The sequence below is a fragment of the Bubalus kerabau genome, chromosome 6, assembly GCF_029407905.1.
Source record: "Bubalus kerabau isolate K-KA32 ecotype Philippines breed swamp buffalo chromosome 6, PCC_UOA_SB_1v2, whole genome shotgun sequence".
Classification (NCBI taxonomy): domain Eukaryota; kingdom Metazoa; phylum Chordata; class Mammalia; order Artiodactyla; family Bovidae; genus Bubalus; species Bubalus kerabau.
The window spans coordinates 28542188-28563216 of NC_073629.1; the positions used below are offsets into that span (position 1 = coordinate 28542188).

At 46.1% G+C, this 21029-nt stretch overlaps 1 protein-coding gene and 1 long non-coding RNA gene across 2 annotated transcripts in view; one reads left to right on the forward strand and one right to left on the reverse strand.

Moving 5' to 3' along the window:
* CASQ2 (calsequestrin 2) overlaps nt 1–21029 on the forward strand; it is a 72763-nt gene that overhangs the window by 48490 nt on the left and 3244 nt on the right. The window contains exons 8-9 of the mRNA XM_055584626.1: nt 6064–6118; nt 19483–19583. Coding sequence (XP_055440601.1) covers nt 6064–6118; nt 19483–19583 — 156 coding nt within the window. The remainder of the gene's footprint in view (nt 1–6063; nt 6119–19482; nt 19584–21029) is intronic.
* LOC129654893 (uncharacterized) lies at nt 1498–6238 on the reverse strand. Its single transcript, XR_008715649.1, has 3 exons — nt 6172–6238; nt 2090–2163; nt 1498–1978 (listed from the first exon to the last, which is right to left on the reverse strand). It is a non-coding gene; the product is annotated as an uncharacterized LOC129654893 (long non-coding RNA).

Below are 21029 nucleotides of genomic sequence, written 5' to 3' on the forward strand. Positions count from 1 at the left end.
TACACACCCCCACCCCAGCTTTATACAGAATTCAGTAAACAGTAACAACCAAAGTCTGTGAAGCTTTTTTCAAAGCATTTCATGTGCCCTTTTACTTGGATCTCTCAATAGTTCTGGAAAGTGATATAAAACAAGTGGCATTTTAGCTTCCTAGAAAAACTGACAATCACACAGATTAAATCAATTACTCAAAGATATATAACTAATAAGCATTAGATCTGGGACTTAAATTTAGACCACCTGGAACCAAATCTCTTGTTTTCTCCAGCATATATCCTAGAGTGGACCATGTCCCCATAAGGCAACATTTTGGCGGAGAGGGAGAGAAGGGTTGGTGGTAGGGAGAAAGAGATTAACATGGAAGCCTGTGTTTACTAATTCTCTAATTCAGAGTCTAAAGTGACAGCTGAACAGAATCATGGAGTAACTTGACACTCTCTGTTTTACTGGCATGTAACTTCTTTGGATATCTGAAGGTAAAACAAACATTTCACACCAAAGGCAAATAATTCAGTCTGGAGGAGTGGACTATTTAAGAGCAACACAGCACAATAGAAACATCTTTTCCTAATATTTAAACCTTTCAAAAATTTAACATTTAGGAGGTCTTGTTATTGGATTTTAAAATAACAAAAATGGTATAACAATGATTTAAAAATAATTAAAAATATTCTCACCTTTCACTTAAAAAATTTCAGACTTATAAAAAACAGTGTAACAAATTTCATGACCTCTTTACCCAGATTCCCCAAATGTTAACGTTTGGCTTTATTACATTCTCTTGATATAGAATTTTTCTGAACTGTTTGAGAGTAAATAGCAGACCCAATTCCCTTTTGCTCCTAAACACTTCAGAAGTTGTATAAAAACAGGAACTTTTTCTTACATAATCAGTGTGTGCATGCATGCAAAACTGCTTCAGTCGTATCCAATTCTTTGTAACCCTATGAACCTTAGCCCGTCGGGATCCTCTGTCCATGGGATTCTCCAGGCACGAATACTGGAGTGGGTTGCCGTGCCCTTCTCCAGGGAATCTTCCCGTCCCAGGAGTCCAACCAGAGTCTCTTGTGCCTCCCGTATTGGCAGGCAGGCTCTTTACCACTAGTGCCACCTGCGATGCCCACAGAGTCACAGTATGCTTACCCAAATCAGGGAGTTAATACTAATACCATTCCATGTTTAAATTGACCAGTCGTCACTAATATCCTATTGCAAGAGAAAACATTTGTTTTTTCCTGGCGAATGATCCAAACTTTGATCCAAGGCTTGTGTTTGATTGTTATGTTTTTTTAGTTGCCTTTAATCTGGAATAGGTTGTTGGTCTGTCTTTGTCTTTCATGAGACAAGGTACCATTTCAAATCGAGAGTGATTATTACTGTTCTGTTCAGCTATGCCTTTAATTCTTGTTTTGTTCATTCTTAAGAGATAAGTCTCTAGGCTCCTGGAAGGGAAACGCTGCAAAATCATAGAATCCTTCTCTCAGGCCTTTCCTCACTGAGAGAGCAGTATCCCACCCCAAACCACACCCCCATTGTAGGACAGTCCTGCTCCCTCCTTCTGATCATGGACACCTCTCAAATCACCCCCCTGCACACTGCTCTGAAGAAATGCTCCCTCTCCCGTATCAGAGGCAGATATTCAGAAAGGAAGTTTGCCGTCTGGCTTCAACTGGAAGGTTGCCAGTCTCTGCTTTCTTTTCACTTAATGAATAAGTTATAGCTTTTGCTATACTATAAAATAAAAGTGATGGCTCACACTTTCCACATGAGTATATATTCAACTGCTTTCTAATTGGAAAAGGGCTGTGTATTGAATTCAACCAGGCAGAGAAAAGGGCAACCAGAAGGGTTTAGTCCTTTCCAACAGCCCATCGTGGAATATCCATATGACATCCCCAGAAGCCCTAGCCAGCCCCTCATCCAAGTCTCCAACTAGAGAGAGAGGGCAGGACAGGCCACCCAGGGTTATCTTCGCATCCTGAAAGAGGAACAGAAAGCAGACTGTCAGAAGGACCTTGGGGAAGCCACTCGGTCCCTATCCCATCCACATGTACCCACTTTCAGGGGCTATTTGGCCACAGCAACTTACACTGCATAGGCTGAGGAAAGTGACCAATTTGTGAACTTCAAAATCTTGATCTTCAACACCCACTTGCTTAGACACTGCAAGATATTTAAATAAAATAGAAAAGCCAGGTAGGGCTAAAGCAACCATTGACTGGCTTCTCTCCCCAACTGTACAGGTTTTTACAGCAGTAAATCACAGAAAATATAACTTATTATTCCCCAAATACTGGGAATATTTGCTGTGTGTAAATCAGATAGCTATTTATTTACTTAGAATATTCAGTGAATGTCCAGACTCAGTGCTGACTTGTCCCTCTGCTTTGAGACTCCACCTCCCCACCGGCCCTCCATCCTGGCCAGTAGTCAGCCACAGTCCTTGGCAAAAGCCCACAGAAATTGGGACTCCGCAGTTCTTTCTGAAAGAATCTTCCCTTGGTTGCAATAGGAAAGTCGTTCCCAGAGGGGGCCAGGGATCTCCTCCAGGGAACCCCTACATCACTGATTGCCCCTTAGTTAGGGAATCACAGTTTTAACTATTTTTCTTCTCTTTGTATCTCTTCATTCAACATGAGAGCAAATGTTCCACAGAGACTAGAAGGAAACAGAGTTAAATATGAACAATGGTAATATCTGATTGGTGGGTGACTGATGTTCCATTTCTCTTCGGTATCTCTAATATTTGCTAATTTTCTTCAAGAGGTATGTAAGATTTTTATCACCATACTCTTTTTAAAAAAAAAATTCAACAGACATTAAGAAGAACCTATTACATTGTGCTAATCATGCTATAAAAATAAGCATTGCTGTCCTGTCCTTAGGAATTCAGTGTTGAGTAGACGAAACAGTCCCAATAATAACAGAACACCAGCCCAGTGTGTTTGCTGCTATGACAGCTGCTGCCAAGTCACTCAGTCGTGTCCGACTCTGTGCGACCCCATAGACGGCAGCCCACCAGGCTCCCCGTCCCTGGGATTCTCCAGGCAAGAACACTGGAGTGGGTTGCCATTTCCTTCTCCAATGCATTAAAGTAGAAAGTGAAAGTGAAATCACTCAGTCGTGTCTGACTCTTAGTGACCCCATGGACTGCAGCCCACCAGGCTCCTCCATCCATGGGATTTTCCGGGCAACAGTACTGGAGTGGGGTGCCATTGCCTTCTCCCAGGGACATACAAAGTGCTAGCAAATCTACACTAATGTAGTCATCAAAGTAACTCCCAAATTTCCACTTCTTTGGGGGATCTGGTGCTCAGACACTTGGCCTAAAAAAGCCCCTCCTTGGCCTCTTTCAACTTAAGACAGACCAGCATTTGCAACATCTTCTGCAAAGCTTGTGGAGAGACAATAGATTAGCAGAGCCCATTCTCTCTCTTGTTGGTCATGCCAGGAAAATTTTTCCTCTACCCTCTTAGGTCTATTTCTTAGGCCCTGCAAATGAAACTGATAAAAGACAGATTAGCAAGAGGTAAAAACCACAGATTTAATTAGCTATTCATGCATGGGAGAAACGTGACTCAAGGAGGGGCTTATACACCATCTTAATGGGGAATGGGGGTGGGGTGGGGGGGCAGAGGAGCACTTCTGGGAGAACAAAATGACTTTTTTGAATGATAAATGGGCCCTTAGGAGAATAGATGGCAGCTACGATAATTTTGTGATAATGTCTGTCTGAGTGATGACAACTGAGTTCTTGGGGAGGCTCTGCTTTTAGGCAGATAAAGGATTTTAGGAATTCAGATGCCTTCAGCCAAAACAGTTTTATGTCACAGTGGCCTATTTGTGACCCCGTCATTGAGAAAGAAAAGGAATGGACTTTGGGGTCAGACAGAGCTGGCTTGAATCCCAGTTGTCATGTACCATCTCCATGGCTTTAGCTAAGTCACTCAATTCTTGAAGCATTAAATAGGAATCAGACTTTGAGATTCAGAAATACTGTATTTACAAAGTACTGATACATTGTGTGGCAAGTGGCAAATATCACTGTTGCCATTTTCACCATCATTATTATTTTAAGCCATAATCCCTTCCTTCAGAGAGCCTGCCATCCAGTTGAGAGAGATTTGTGCAATTAAAAAGGTTATTTCAAGGCAATGTGATGACTGACTGCGTGATCTGCACAGCAAAGGCTGTGGGTTCAGAGAAAGCCCCTGGGGTGTTCTCAGGCCAGTGGATGGTCAGCTTGGCTCTTCCCTCACCTTGCACGTTGGATTTACACTGAGTAGCCCTGACTTACCGGCCTGACCATGGATTCTTGCTCTGTGAGCTTATTACAGAAAATACCTGGCACTGAAAAGCAACTGCCTCTTTGCAGGTATTCAATACAGGTTTGTGTGCTGAATCTTTGAGATCCATAAAGAAAAAGGCTCTTTCTCTGGGTTATGGTTCTTCATCCAGGGGCCATCGCAGGCCTGGGGAGTAACATCCATATTAAGAACAGCTTCTTAGCAAATTAACATGGATTCTTAATTCTAAAACTAATTTCTAAATGCACTGTAGAAGGGTACACAGATATGAAGCCTTCTTCCTAGAGTTAACACTGCTTACTTCCAACTGATGACAGGAGACAGAGTCACAGGGTAGCCTAATGAGAACTGATCAGGATATTCTGTCTGGCGATAATAGCAAATGTAAAACAGGGAAAGCTCAGACTCCCCTTCTGGTTGCCGTCAGATTTGTGTAATAAACCTGTACTCACGTATGCATGCACACACGTATCTGTAAAATTCAATTCCCCAGAGTCTGACCATGGCAGTGCCCACTCTCTTGGTTTTAATAATAATATTTTCCATGTAATCTCTCTTAGACCATTTGGAGGTTTTTGTCCATTCCAAACTCAAAGGAAAAAAAATTAGCATTTAGATAGGATTGCACCAGCATTAACTGAAATGGAAACAGAGATCATGAGAGGTTTGAGATGCCGGGAGTTTTTTTGTTTTTTTTTTTTCCCTAGGATGATTCCAATATGACATTCAGGGCACCCAGTGAATCCCTCTGCCGGTGTCAGTGATAATCATATTCACTTAGATTTGTCCCTGGTGCCCCATTCTCATACAGCTTCCTCTCCAGGTCTCCTGAGGCTCACATTTCTCATAAGAGGGGCCCCTCCAAGCTCCTGCTTCTCCTTCTGCAGGAATAATCAGTGCAGAGACACAAGGTGCATATATGGTCCTTTCTGCTCAGGACAGATGCCCTTGGTTGCCCATGGATTTGAAACACTCTCTCTAGACTCTCTATCCCATTCCAGCCTCCACACACACTTTTACTGTCACACCCTCAACTTTCCCTAAGTCTAAATTCCAGAGTTTTCCTGCAGCTGCCCACTCTCAGGATCTATCCTGCTTTGGCAAGCAGAAAGGACCCCAAGGAAACACCTTGGGAGGTCACTCGCAGCAAAGCGCCCCCTACTGACCACACAGGTTCTGCTTCTTCAATAGGAGATGTCTTTAACAAAAGCACTACATAGGTGTAGATTCTTGTGTGAACACAACAGACCCACATCCTCACTTATCTCATAGAGTCTCATCTGCTACCTGTTTGAGGACATTTTCAGGATCTGTTAGCAACATTCGGAAGTTTCTATAATCTGGTATATCGCTGATTATATTTGCTGGCGGTGAATTCCTGAAACACAGACTGACACGCACCCGCGGAGGTGTGTCCAGAATGCTTTGTGGCTCTCGGAGCTCCTGATGAACCAAACTCACATTCTTCCTCATTTTGTCTTTTACTGCTGCTCTCCTGGATCCTCCAGCCCACGGGAGTGAGGCCCTTTTCATGCTAGTGTCTGTGTGTGGTTGGTGTTTTCCTGTCTTGCAAACCCATTGATTAAACTCCACAGTCTTCCCCGCGGCTCATCGGTATTCCCTTCCTGAATGTATGCCCCTGCGTCCACCCCGCTCCACCGCCTCCCATTTTCATTCCAGCCTCTGAGTCTGTCCAGGACTCACTCCCTGGTATCTTTCCACCCAAGAGAGTAACTTTGATTCTTCTCTCCCACAGGAAGATGATTTGAACGGAATCCATATTGTGGCCTTTGCGGAGAGGAGTGACCCAGGTAGGAACCCTACACCCCATCCCCACTCTTACACACCTTAAGCCAAAACTGACCTCTCTCCTTTGTCAGCCCTCACCCTTTCTTCCGTCATTTCCGGTCTTCCGCAAACCGCAAGGTAACGAACGCCCCCTGGTGGTAGCCTGTTAGGGATGATTCCACATTCAAATATGCACACAGCTAAGAGAGTATGCCGGAGAAGGCAATGGCACCTCACTTTCTTGCCTGGAAAATCCCATGGATGGAGGAGCCTGGTGGGCTGCCGTCTATGGGGTCGCCAAGAGTCGGACACGACTGAAGCGACTTAGCAGCAGCAGCAAGAGAGTATGCCGGAAAAGGCAATGGCACCCCACTCCAGTACTCTTGTCTGGAAAATCCCATGGACGGAGGAGCCTGGTGGGCTGCAGTCCATGGGGTCGCCAAGAGTTGGACACGACTGAGCGACTTCACTTTCACTTTTCACTTTTATGCATTGGAGAAGGAAATGGCAACCCACTCCAGTGTTCTTGCCTGGAGAATCCCAGGGACGGGGGAGCCTGGTGGGCTGCCGTCTATGGGGTCGTACAGAGTTGGACATGCCTGAAGCGACTTAGCAGCAGCAGCAGCAAGAGAGTATGACCCTGGAGAAGGAAATGACAACCCACTCCAGTATTCTTGCCTGGACAATCTCATGGACAGAGGAGCCTGGCAGGCTACAGTCCGTGGGATCACAAAGAACTGGACACTACTGAGCGACTAAGCACAGCACAAGTGAGTATGAACCTCATTCTGCCTAGCTGCCTATTAAGAAGAACCAAGGACTAAGGAGGAGGATGTTAAAACATCCTGGCTTTAAGGATGTGTATGTGGGTGCTGTGCTTAGTCGCTCAGTTGTGTCCAACTCTGCGACCCCAAAGACTGTAGCCCACCAGGCTTCTCTGTCCATGGGGATTCTCCAGGCAAGAATACTGGAGTGGTTTGCCATGCCCTCCTTCAGGGGATCTTCCCAACCCAGAGATCTAACCCTGGTCTCCCACATTGTGGGCAGATTCTTTACTGTCTGAGCTACCAGGGAAGCCCAAGAATACTGGAGTGGGTAGCCTATCCCTTCTCTAGGGGATCTTCCCAGCCCAGGAATGGAACCAGGGTCTCCTGCATTGAAGCTGAGCTACAAGGGAAGCCCCTGTGTATAGAAGGAGGGAGGTAAATTTCTGTTCACATTTAAACTTCATTTACCAATGTTGTGATCTAGCCTATATGAATTACAATCCTACCTTAAAATAATAACTGTGTATCCTTTGGTCTGCAAAATATTGTCTGTGCTTGAGAAATTTCATAGAAAATATTCCATCAAATAATGAGAACTGGGCAAAACAAGCAGCTTATTTCTAAAGTACAAAATGACCCTATAAATGGGTGTTAACCTGGTCAAGTTTTTCCTGGTTTCACTCTTTTTAACACCAGTGGAGAGTGAAGGGCAGGAAAAATTAATTTTGCAGGTGGTAAAATTCTGGATTCCTACAGTAGTGCTCTGTAAATAAAGTTTCCCAAAGGGAAGGGTAAGCAGTGATTCTGAAGTGTGTTTTGGAAGACTTGGGGCAATCCAAAACGCAACCAGAGAAGGCAGGGAACTTCCCTTAGGATGGCTAAGCAGCCAGGTGATGAGGTGCCTGGGCAGGGTTTCCCAACCTGACAGTGCCACCGAGCCACCTGGGACTGACTGAAACAAGCTCTGAGCCAAGTGCTGATGCCCTGTGGGGTTTGGGAACCACTGTTCCGGGTAAGATACATTTGTATGGCATTTGCCTCAGCCTCTCATATATTCATTCATAAAGACAGATAAGGAAGTAGCGGGTCAGAGAAGTTCAACAAACTGCCCAAGAGTGCACAATGAGCTAGTGGGAGGCCACAAAGAGGGGACGATTGTCCCATTCATCAATATATACCTGGTTCTTGTCTGTGCCTTGATACAGAGTAGGTGCTTAATAAATAAATACCTGTGAGCAGATGATTAGATATGCTGATGACTGGCTGAGACCGAGCCCAGCTCGTCACTATCTGAACAGCATTTTGTTTCTTTGGTAAAACACTGTCAGCCTCCACAGTTTCTTACAAACTGAAACCCAGATGTTTTTATCATGCAATTTTTAAAATTGAGGTATAATCCACATACCATAAGATACACTGTTCTTTAAATATTTATGTATTTGGCTACCCTGGGTCTTAGTTGTGACCTGCGAACTCTTAGTGGCAGCATGTGGGATCTAGTTCCCTGACCAGGGATCGAACCCGCCTCTGCACTGGGAGCACTGAGTCTTAGCTACTGGGCCACCATGGAAGTCCCTAAGGTTCACCTTTCCTAAGTGTGCAATTCAGCAGTTTTACTATATTCACAAAGTTGTGCAAACATCACCACTATCTAATTCCAGAACACTTTCATCATCTCAAAAAAATCTCATCTCAATTAGCAGCCACTCCTATTCCCTTTTCCTCCACCCGCTGGCAACAACTCAATGTACTTTCTGTCTCTAGGGATTTGACTGTTCTGGATAGTTCATGTAAATGAAGTCATGTAATATGTAGCCTTTTGTACCTAGCATCTTTCACTTACCATAATGTTTTCCATATTCATCTGTATGTGGTATGCATCAATAATTCATTCCTTTTTAGGGTCAAATAATATTCCTCTGTATGAAAAACAAATTTATGCTCCAAATTATCTGAAAGCTTCCTTCCCATTTTTTTTCATTAATTTTTTGGAATGTTCACTCGTGTCCCAGTTTTCCCATCACTGACTTGCAGATTTGGGAAAACTCTTCAAGAAAACCTAATCTGTGTCCAAAAAAAATATCAGTACGATTCCAGCTTTTTTCCACAATTCTGGCTACCCCCAGCCCCTGGAGAAGAAAATAGCAAAGAAGCCAGTTGCCCAAGGTTTACAAGCTATAATCAAACCGAAGGGATCCCTGGTGTTGTGTGAACAGAGATGAAATGGCCATCAGCAGCAGCCTGCTGGCAAGACTCCAGGGGGCTTCCTTCCCCACCCCCTACCCCCTCCCAGGATTGTGGGGAGGCCTGTCTGGCTCTCTGGAACAATGGAACAAAGAGGCCTCGGAGAAGCTGCAGGAACCTGTTTGACCGAGATTGCTGCTGTAATGAATCAAGCTCCTGAAACTACTTCCACCTCCTCCCTGTGCAAATATCCCTGGGCCCGAAGCCTTGTCTTGCCCCACAGGAGCCCATGCTGGGGCTTGTTACTGGGAAGCTGGAAGAAATGCACTGGGGGTGGAGGTTGGGGAGGGAGGATGGGCTCACAGCATCTTTCCTCAGGGAGAGGGTGGGGGACTGGCCCGCTCAGGGCTGGGAAAGAGAAAGACTTTTCCGTGAAAGTTCCTGACTCTGCGACTAGTCAGTCATTACTGCAGGTCACTGATGTGTAACCAGGGCAGAGGGGCCTGACTGCAGGACTAGGAATTTCATTCCTACCCAGACAGTACTTCCTGATATAGCTGCTCTTGCTAACAAACTCCGCGGGGCCCATTGCACCAACCAAACCCCTACCCAGTCACCAAAGACAATAGTACAGCTCTCTTAAAGAGCTAAGAGTCTGGAGGAAGTGTGCTCTGGGCTTTATGGAGGTGGTCCTATTTGGTCCTTAAAGCCACCCTGTGATATATGCATGATGATGATCCCCCCAGCATCAGATGAGAAAAGTGATTCTTAAGGGTTAAATGACTTGCCCAAATCACTTGCTGTATTCAAGCCAAGATTCAAATTCTGGCAAGCTGTCTTGACCTCTGACTACATCGTGATTCTGATAAAGATGAGGATGATGGTGACTTACTGTATTCTTAGATGAAGTAACCCCATGTGGGAGGTACTACTTTTATTTTTACAACTGATGAAGCCGAGGAGGCCCAGAGCAGCTGACTTGCTGGGGAGCAGTGGATCTGGAATTAAACTGAGCGCTGATTGGGTGCATAGCCCCACCCTGAAACACAAAGCCCTACTTCGTGTCTACCCATCTCTCAGAATTACTACCCTGCAGAGTCTGAGTGACCGTTTAGCCTGCCCTCCTTCCTCTCCGCTGTCCTTTACCACCCTCTGCACCTCCAACATTTGAAAAGACCCAAAGAAGTTCAGTGAAGGACTCAAGATGGCACGGTTAGAGGCATAGCAGGCACAGGAGTTTAGATTTCTGGATGGCTCCTTTGGGCACTGTCCACCCAACCACACTACCTCCCTGGGGTCGCCCCAGCCAGCTGCAGGCTCTGAGCAAGGGATGGGGGAGGTGGGAGCCAAGAGAGTAAGAAAAAGAAGAGGGAGTGAGGAGAAAGGAGCCACCTGGAAGCTTGAGAGCCCAATCAATGAAGAAAACTTCCTCCCCACTGATGCTCCCAGATTTGGAATCTACGATTATTCAGCAGCAGCAGTAATAAAGGTCTCTCCGAGTGACCTGTCTCTCAAGGACTCTTCCAGCGGTTCTGACAGTCCCAGTAGAGGACTTGTGTTCAGGGATTGCAGACCCTACCTGCTCTCTGGCCCTGAGCACAACTGCTGGATCTCTTCTGCGGTGAGCTCTCCTTCCCGTTGCGACTGCAGGCAGGCCTGGCTGGAAATGACCTTTATAGCTCTCTGGTCTTGCCCAGTGCCCTGTGGTGCTGCCCGGCTTCCTCTTCCACAGCCTCCTCTCAGCTCTTGTGCTCAGAATGCAGCCAGATCTACTGTTTGACAGGTGTGAAAATGATCCATCTCCCCTGCCGCCCCCAGAGATGTCTGCATCAGGCTGACATCTTTAGAGCACTGGATGAAAGGGTCACAAAGTGGCATTTCTACGTGAGCTCATGCTGGATGGATATGGGCACCGGGGACATCAGCACTAACAAGCTGGAGATGCACTGAGATGCACTGAGGCTGCTGTCTGAGCCTATGGAATACAATCAGTGAGGGGCCCCTAGTGCAAGGGTCCAAGCCCTTGTTCCAACTGAGTTTCAACAGCCTCAGGTTCTTGTAAAATGTTTTTGACACTAGTTGCCTCAAATAGGAAGACTGACTGCTTAATTGAGCTTCCAAATTTAAATTTGATCAAATTTAAAATGCAGTTCTTGCTAAATATAGTTCCAAGCACTGAAATATCTGCATATTTCATCTTCACGGCAGCCCTGTGCTTATAGGTAGTCATCGTCGTTCAGTCGCTAAATCGTGTGTCTGGCTCTTTGCGACTCCATGGACTGTAGCCCATCAGGCTCCTCTGTCCAAGGAATTTCCCTGGCAAGACTACTGGAGTGGGTTGCCATTTCCTTCTCCAGGGGATCTTCCCAACCCAGGGATTGAACTCGTGTCTCCTGCACTGCAAGCAGAGTCTTTACCACTGAGCCACCAGGGAAGCCCTGGTAAGCAATAGGTACTGTCATTATCATCTTCCCTGATATGCAGTTAGGGAACAAAGGTATGGAGACATTAAGCAGCATCCCTCGGTCATATGACTAATCAGTGGTAGAACTGGGATTCCAACCCAGGCAATCCAGCCCCAAGCCCTGGACTGTAACCGCCACCTCTGCTCCTGTACCCTTTGCCTTGCCCACCAGTTCCGGACCCCAAGAGCTCGGGTTTCCCAGATGGCGCTGGTGGTAAAGAACCCACCTGCCAATGCAGGAGACATAAGAGATGAGGGTTCGATCCCTGGGTCGGGGAGATCCTCTGGAGAAGGGCGTGGCAACCCATTCTAGTATTCTTGCCTGGGAAATCCCATGGATAGAGGAGCCTGACAGACCACAGTTGCAAAGAGGCGGACACGACTGAAGCGACTTAGCACATATGCACACACACACGAGCTAGGAGACAGAGAGGAGGAGCGCTGTGGTAAGGACTGATAGGGTGTGCTAATGTCTCAGGGGCCATACCATGGCCCCCATCTCTCTCTAACAGGTGACTGAGTGACTCACCTTGTCAGGGACATGCTCTCAACCTTGTCTCCCACGGCTCCCAAAGGGCCCAGGTTCAGACGCCATGCTGCTGCTTACGCACTGAGTGGGCCTTTGAGAGGAGACCTCTCAGGTGACTGCCCTCCACACCTCTGTGTCCTGGCATCTGGCCCTGGATCTGATACACGTGGGCACACAGGATATACCTGCCCAATGACACCAGGAGCCCTCCTACTAATGAAGGATGAACATAGTGAAGAACACTTGACATGAGTTAAATGCTGATGGAGTGGGAAAGAAAGCAGACAGGGAAAATCTTTGCAGTCTCTTCTGCAAGTGCCTGGCATGATAACAATAGTATCATTTTTATCAGCAAGCCCCCAAGGTCACAGGGAAGCTCTTTTCTCCATTGTCAGTTGAGATAGAAGCCCCAGAGAGGTTAAGTGACCTGTGCAGGGTTTTCTAAGTCCAGACACAACCTGCAAGCCACGTGATGCCTGCTTATTTGTGTCACCTCCCTCAGAAGCAATAGTCACAGGACTTCGCCATCCAGCCTGATTCCCCAAGCCTAGGCCTGTCTCCAGGAGCGAGACTCCGAGTCCCATAACTGCACCTGGGGTAGCAGTGTGGGAGCGGGGGTGTCTCCAGCGTATTTATGGGATGAGTGCCGCCAGCCCCTGAGGATGGGTCAGGAGGACAGTGTGAGGGCCTGGTGGGCAGCGTGCAGAGGGCCTGGACCTGTTACTGCAGGGCCCTTGCTGGGTCTGAGACACACGTGTGTCTGCCAGACAGGCCCTGGCTCCTGGCACGGCTGGGACTGGCCTGGAACTGGTCCCCCAGGGCTTGTGCAGCCTCATTCCCACCAGGCCCTCCCTGCCTGGGAAGGAGGAAAGCATAATCATCATCGTCTCCTCCCATAAAGATGTGATTCCCAGAGGCCTCCTGCTCGCCGTGGGAAACCTGGCTCAGCCTGAGCCCTCAGCTCTGGGTCGTGGGATCTCAGGGTCCAGTCTCATCTGGCAGGGAAGGAATCAGAGCTCTCACTGCATCGGGCGTGCCACGCATGTGTACTCAGTCATGTCCTACTCTTTGTGACACCATGGACTGTAGCCCAGCAGGCTCCTCTGTCCATGGAGTTTCCCAGGCAAGAATATTGGAGTGGGTTGCCATTTCTTCCTCCAGAGGATCTTCCCGATCCAGGGATCAAACCTGCATCTGGTTTATTGTTTTTTTTTTTAATTCATTTATTTTTAATTGAAGGATAATTGCTTTACAATATTGGTTTGGTTTCTGCCATACATCAACATGAATTAGCCATAGGTGTACATATGTCCGGGGTTTCCCAGATGGTGCTAGTGGTAAAGAACCCACCTGCCAATGCGGGAGGCGTGAGAGATGAGGGTTTGATCCTGGGTTGGGAAGATCCCCTGGAGAAGGAAATGGCAATCCACTCCAGTATTCTTGCCTGGAGAATCCCATGGACAGAGGAGCCTGGCAGGCTACAGTCCATGGGGTTGCAAAGAGTTGCACACGACTGAAGCGACTTAGCCCACACATATATATGTACATATGTTATCTGTTACAGAGCCCAAGTTTGAGTTCCCTGAGTCAAACAGCAAATTTCCATTGGCTACCTATTTGACGTGGGCTTCTCTGGTAGCTCAGACAGTAAAGAATCTGCCTGCAATGCAGAAGACCGGGTTCATTCCCTGGGTCGGAAAGATACCCTGGAGAAGGGAATGGCAACCCACTCCAGTATTCTTGCCTGGAGAATCCCATGGACAGAGGAACGTGGTGGGCCACCGTCCATGGGGTTGCAAAGAGTCGGACCCAACTGAGCAACTAACATATACACATATGTATTTTAAATATGGTAGTGTTTATGCTTCCATACTACTCTCTTTATTCGTCTCACCCTCTCCATCCTCCCCCTCGCCTGTGTCCATAAATCTGATCTCTATGTCTGTATCTCCATTGCTTGCATTCTTTACCACTGGCCCCTCTTCTTTATTTGGATCCAGCTCTGAAATTCCAGGCACACTCAGGGAAATCACCGACAGCCAACAGAACAGGCTGTGGCTCAGCTGCAGACTAGAAAGAGGGGAAGGGGCCCATGACTACTGGGTGAGGGGGGGCAAAGGCCAGCCCACCAGCCCCCAGGTCCACCCATGTGTCTCCCACTGCCCATGCCCTCGCTTCCCTCACGTGGATGCTTTCACTCCTGGTGCTTGAATCTCAAGCACAGACTTGAGCAAGAAGATGCAGCAGTTTGGGTCAGTGTGTGGAGACCACATGCTATGGACTATAGAAACAGTCCATACTGTTTCAGTCCATACACCTCAGGTGTATGACCAAAAGGTGTAGACCAAAGACCTGAGTTAGAATCCTGGCTCTGCCACTTGCTGGTGTGAGATGCTGGGCAAATCAGGCACTCTCCCTGCATCTGAATTTCATCCTTTTTAAAATGGAGATAATAACATCTTCCGACCCTTCATCAGGATTAGATACAAAGATTAAATGCAAAAGTACTTAACAGCCAGTAGCCAGTAAATGCTTGAGAAATACTGGTAAAATCAAGGTTGGGCAACATGATCACAGGCTTCCTGCATATAAAGAACAATGCCCTGTGTGCTTAAAGAAAGAAGTTGGGAGATGGACTTCTTGAGAAAAAAGGAAATTTCAGTTTGATGAAAGAAAACAACTCTTGGCTGTCTGGGTTACTGATTCTGTACTAGACCTTTAGGGAGGCCAGAGGGTCTCAGTGCTGGAAACATTCAAGAGAGAAGACAGACCAATGTTCTGGGTGGGGCTATCTATACACCTGCCTGGATATGTGGGATATTTGGGAATCCCTTCTGGCTTTGAGAATGGTGGCTTCTCTAACTAATGACCACAGAGAATAGCTCTCTACTTTCAATGGTGAAATATCTGCTAGTCTATAAATCTCAATAATATTTCCTCTTTTTTTCTTAATCTACCTTTTAAAAAAGAATTACAGGCTATTCTTTTTGAGAAATACATGGTCACAGTCTTAAAAGGCCTCTAAGCTGGGTATATCATTGATAAGAAAATGTTCATTAATTTCAAACTCATTCATTCATATAGTTGCAACTATGAACTAGTCTTGTGCTTAACATTGAATTACGAAAGTGAAATATGGCTCCCAATACCTGCTTTCTTGGTCAAAAAGACGGATCCACAGTGGATGTGTCCCTTTTCCAGGACACCTGTTTTAAAACGAAACAGAAGTGGTCCCTAAGAAGAAACTGAACTTGTAAGTTAAAATTTTAGTGACTAAATACATATGAGGGCAGTGTGGCTGTCTTAATTCTGCTTTCACAGATGAATGAGAATTCATTCCAACAAGGATTTCAGGCTGGGGATTAATGGAGGTAAATAGGGCTTGCGAGCCTTGGATCAGGAATATAAAAATTAACCTAATGACTTTAAAACAAAGTAAGTAAACCTTGCTTTAATCCTGCACTGAGGCAAGGTTCTCAGAGTCATAGAAGCTGCTGTAGCCACCCCTGCAGCCTTCAATCAGCAACAGGGACCAGAAGGAATCACTCTATAATATACCACCTCCTGGTGTAACTGCACAGGAAAATGTCTTCTCTGCCACACGCGGCCAAAACTGTATCTAGCCCACCTTTGTGCCCAGATCACTGCACTTAAGGCATATGCACTGGATAAACAGATGAACGGCCAGGTTCCTTGTATTCAGACAGAAGAATGTCAGAAAATTTCAGAAGAATAATAACTAAGCCTTCCTTTGTGTCAGGCACCATCTAAGTGCTATAGACACGAACTCATTTAACTAACAATCAGTCCACAAAATCGGTACTGTTGTTATCATCCCCCTTTTACAGACAAGAAACCAAGACATTAAATGACTTGCCCTAAGTCACACTCCAAACAGCAGACCCAGGATTTGGACCATTTGGCCCAAGTGTCCACATGTTTAAGAATCAAGCTGGGCTGCCTCCCTGAAGAACAGGTTCTGTTCTTGGAAATATTCAGGGATGCAGAGGGAGTAGCCCATTACAAAATACATCATCCGGAATATCAAAAACTGCCCTTGACTCTGGATGAAACTTCCCAACGTTAATGGCAATTCATTTGTTAATTTATTTGAGGCATGTTTTTTGAGCTGTCCTCGCTCCTCCATAGGCACAAAGAATATTCTCCTCACAAAAAAACCTTTCTGTATTTTTAAAAACAAGCATTAAACCACAATTTTGACTTATCTTGTTTATGTAAAAACTCCAGATCATTTGATTTTTCTTGCAGGACCCAATTTTTGTTCCTTCAATCTTTCTCCTTTTATCTCCAAACCTGCTCTGAAACAGAAATGTCCCTGTATGTACATTCCTATTTATAAATCGTGATATGTGGGTTTTCCATCAGAAACGAGCAGTGCCATCTTGCGTGTTCGGCTTCCGTTCAGATCTTCTTCCTCTACACTTGTACCTAGACCCGTTTCTGCCTTCCCTTACATCAGTCTTTTGCACTTCAGCTTTACTTTCTACATGAATTCCAGACTGTGTTGTTGAATTTCATCCTCTTTGTGAATTTCTGATTTGTCACATGTGATTCTCGCTTTCCAGAGTACTGGCAGCCGCACCTTATTTGTAGCCATCCATCTCTTCTCGGCTGCTGAAAGTGGTGACTGAAGCTCTTGAGGAAAAACCCCCCAGTGCAGTCTGTGTATTTGATGATACATAAACCCAGAGATAACCCAGGTGGCACCATAGTCCCTGTCCTGTGACACAGCAACATGCCCAGAGAAGGAAGATTCATAGTGTCCAGGTAGCAGCAGCCAATGGCACTCTGGAGGGACCTTCTCAGCCACACCTGCAGGCAGCAGGAGGAATAGCCCCACCTCCACTCCCACCCCTACAGTGATAGATGTTAAACTCTAAAGCACAAAACCCCATCCATCTCTGTCATACAGTCTAATTTGTCATACAATTCAGAGGATAGATGGAAAAATCACCCAGACCACCCAGATCTCTGCAGGATAGGGCTGCAGGCCATAAAGACCCTCTTCTCTGCTAGAGGTAGCTCTTCCTTCCAGGTAACAAGGGCTGAGGGGTCCACTCTGAATCTTTAGTATGATTTAGCCACACTTAAGGAGAAGGCGATGGCATCCCACTCCAGTACTCTTGCCTGGAAAATCCCATGGACGGAGGAGCCTGGTGGGCCACAATCCATGGGGTCGCAAAGAGTCCAACACGACTGAGCGACTTCACTTTCACTTTTCACTTTTATGCATTGGAGAAGGAAATGGCAACCCACTCCACTGTTCTTGCCTGGAGAATCCCAGGGACGGGGGAGCCTGGTGGGCTGCCGTCTATGGGGTCCCACAGAGTCGGACATGACTGAAGCAGCTTAGCAGCAGCCGCAGAAGCAGCCACACTTAAAAAGACTACACCCACTCAAAGCAGAGCTGCTAAAAATAGTGTGCATTTTGCCTAGAGTGTATTAGGGAAGAGGAAGTGCAGGGAAAATACTTTCCCAAGAGGTCCCAGGTAGCCAAACAAAGGCTAGGGTGCCTGGAGAGAGGAGAGGTGTGTTCAACAGAGGCTGCAGAGAGGGGTTCAAATTGACTGGTGGTGTTAGTCACTCAGTCGTGTCCAACTCTTTGCGGCCCCATGGACTATAGCCCACCAGGCTCCTCTGTCCTTGAAATTCTCCAGGGAAGAATACTGGAGAGGATAGCCATTTTCTTCTCCAGGGGGTCTTTCTGACCCAGGGATGGAATCCCTGTCTCGTGCATTGCAGGCAGATTTTTTACTGTCTGAGCCACAGGGAAGCCAAATTGATTGAATGCCGTAGATTTCTTTTTCAGTATGTGGTCCACCCAGCATGGGGACAGGTCTTCCTATCTGTGTGTGTGTTAGTCACTCAATCATATCCAACTCTTTGCAACCCCATGGACTGTATAGCCTGTCAGACTCCTCTGTCCATGGAATTTTCCAGGCAATAATACTGGAGTGGATTGCCATCTCCAGGGTATCTTCCCCACCCAGGATTGAACCCAGGTCTCATGAATTGCAGGCAGATGCTTTACCGTCTGAGCTACTAAGTCATCACTGGTCCCCTTCATCCCAATTGCTGGGCCTCTTCAGATTCATCTCCCCTCAACCTCATCTATATCCCCCCAGAGAACTCAGTGAGGCCTCCTTACAGTCTTCTCTGTCCTAGGGCTCTTGAACCAGAGGGTTCACCAAGAGACTCTGAGGTCTTTCCATTTTCCTGAGTTTTATTCTAAAACAAACCATGAGTCCCCTATATTCTGGGATTCCCTGAAATCATGGAGCTTTTATATGTGGACACATGGGCGTGCTTTTTCCAGCACCTGGACTTGTACACACAAACACGTACACACCGGCACAGAGCTTATTCTCAGGGACTTGTTACAACCTAAACTCTTTGTTACTGATTGGGAGTTGGGGAGAGGGATGCTAAAGATTTAGGCTATGCTTTCTCTTAATAAACATTCCTTTTTTTCTTACTAAACAAAATTTTTGTTTATGACATAAAGTTTCTGTTTTGTAGTTCTTCAAGGTTTAGGCTTTCTGTGCTCTTGAAGCCATCAGCTTGTCTTAATGAGGCTTGTATTTGCTTTTCATATGAATCATCCTTCCCCTGGTGGGCAATGAATGCTATGAATTGAATAAGAAGAGGGCAGAGCTCTCAGGGAAATAGTGAGAGGGAGGAAGGGAACCCCATTCACTAAATCAGAGCTTTGAAACCAACTGTCATAAAGAACCTACCTGCCAATGCAGGTAGACGTAAGCGATGCGGGTTTGATCCTGGGTCGAAAAGATCCCCTGGAAGAGGGCACAGCAACTCACTTCAGTATTCTTGCCTGGAGAATCCCATGGACTGAGGAGCCTGGCAGGCTGCAGTAATGGGTCACACAGAGTCGGACACTCTGAAGCGACTTAGCATGCACACATCAATCAGAAGCCCACTGGTTTGAAAGTTTTAGGAACTCCAGATTGTAGAAAACTAAGGATCCAGGCGAAAAGTTCTTGGTCAACAGAGTGAATGTCCTGGGGAACTGGAACTCTGAGGGATAACAAATTATCTGTTTTAAGAGATGGCGCAGAGCACTGAGGACCAGACTGGAGTTTCTCTGTTCTGGGGTTGCACTTTCTGACTCCTAGGCTGGTCAATTTTTACAGGCAATTTAGCAAACGGAATTTAGCTTTGAGTTACAACCAGACACTTCCCTGTGAAACTTTTAATTTCTTTATTCAAAATGTTTATTGTTTCCTTTGAATAAGCTGCTTTGTGTCTGGACGTCTCATCTGGCTCACTTTATAGAATAATCCTATAATTGAGGGTATGCACCAAATAACCTAAGAAACCCTCATGGAAAAGCGGCACTCTGCTTTCCCTCTTAGAAACCATGTATGCGCAGAGCTTACTCAACCTTCTTGCCTCCTGCTTCAGATGGCTATGAGTTCCTGGAGATCCTGAAGCAGGTTGCCCGGGACAACACAGACAACCCGGACCTGAGCATCGTATGGATCGACCCCGATGACTTTCCTCTGGTGAGTGGCTCAGACTGGGGCCTCGTCCTTGGTCACCGTCACAGTCTCACGTTTGCGTTTAGCATGAGAACTGGATGGAGGTGAAATAGGAGGGGCCCTTGCAGAAGCCCAGTGGCTGCCTCTACGCAGTGTGAAGGTCTTAGCCCCTGGACAGCAATGCACTCAAGGCCCGTTGCCTACACTGACCTGGTAAGACTTACTGTTCTCACTCCCTGGAGGCCATAGTTCCTCTGGGGCCCATTCAAGTGTGGGTGAAATTCTTCTGCCAACAGTTCCATAGCTGACTAACACCCCTTGCTATAACCTTTTTCATGTTCTGAGGGGAACCATCACTCTGAGGCAACCCGAGTTTCTAAACCTTCAGAGATGAACATTCTGCATGGAGTTAAGGACAACTTCTGGGAAGGCAGGGACCTTGTCTGTCTTGTTCATCATGCCCCCGTAGCATGATATCTAGCACCTGTTGAATGTGTAAGCCCCTTAAACTCTTGCTGGGTCAATGATCAGAGCCTTGATTATGCTTCATTTTAAACAGAATAAACAGAATTTGTAGCAATATGTGAGCCCAGTGGTAATGAATGTAGCTAATATAGTCTATTATATGCCCAGAACTATGGTAAATGCTTTATAAGCATCATCTCATCTAATCCTCTCAACAACCCTATGAAGTACAGACCATTATAATACCTATCTTACAGGATGACAACTGGAGAGGTTTAAGCTATAAGTGGTATATATGATCTTCTAACCTAGGTCTATGTGATGCCAAAGTTTGGTCTATTGGTCAATAGACTTTAGGTTGAGCTAAATGCTGATACTCAGTACTAGCTATCATTAGGATATAAATGATAGGGACTCCCCTGGTGGTCCAGTGGTTAAGATGCCACACTTCCACTGCAGGGGGCATGGTTCCATCCCTGGCAGGGGACCAAAAATCCCACATGCTTTATGGTGAGACAAAAGATAGGAAAAAAAAAAAAAGAATATAAATGATCTCTGTCTTCTTCCAGGAATTATCATTTGTTGCATAGGTCACAATTGATCAAACTATGATTAAATATACAAAAATGAAGGGTGTCAGTGATCTCAGGGGTCCTGGAACCCAGTCCTACACAGAGGGTGAGTGAATCAAAGGCAGAGAATTCCATGTCACCCAAGGTCAGTGTCATAATTCCGGGCAACCATAACAAAGTCATGGCCTTATAAGATGCTGTATATTATAGTTTTGTTTGTTTAGCTGTTACCTGGCTTTAGTTCTCATTTACCTGAACTATTTTGTTTTGCAAGCTCACAGATGGTTGCTTTTCTCCTGACCTGCTCTGTGTTTGCCTTGCTTTTGCAAATGAGAAATCTTCAGACTTCTGATTTCCAAGTTCTTGACTATCCTCTAGTCCCCATAAGACCATATATTTGTTTGGGAGACTTTCTACCCCTGAGTATCTCCAT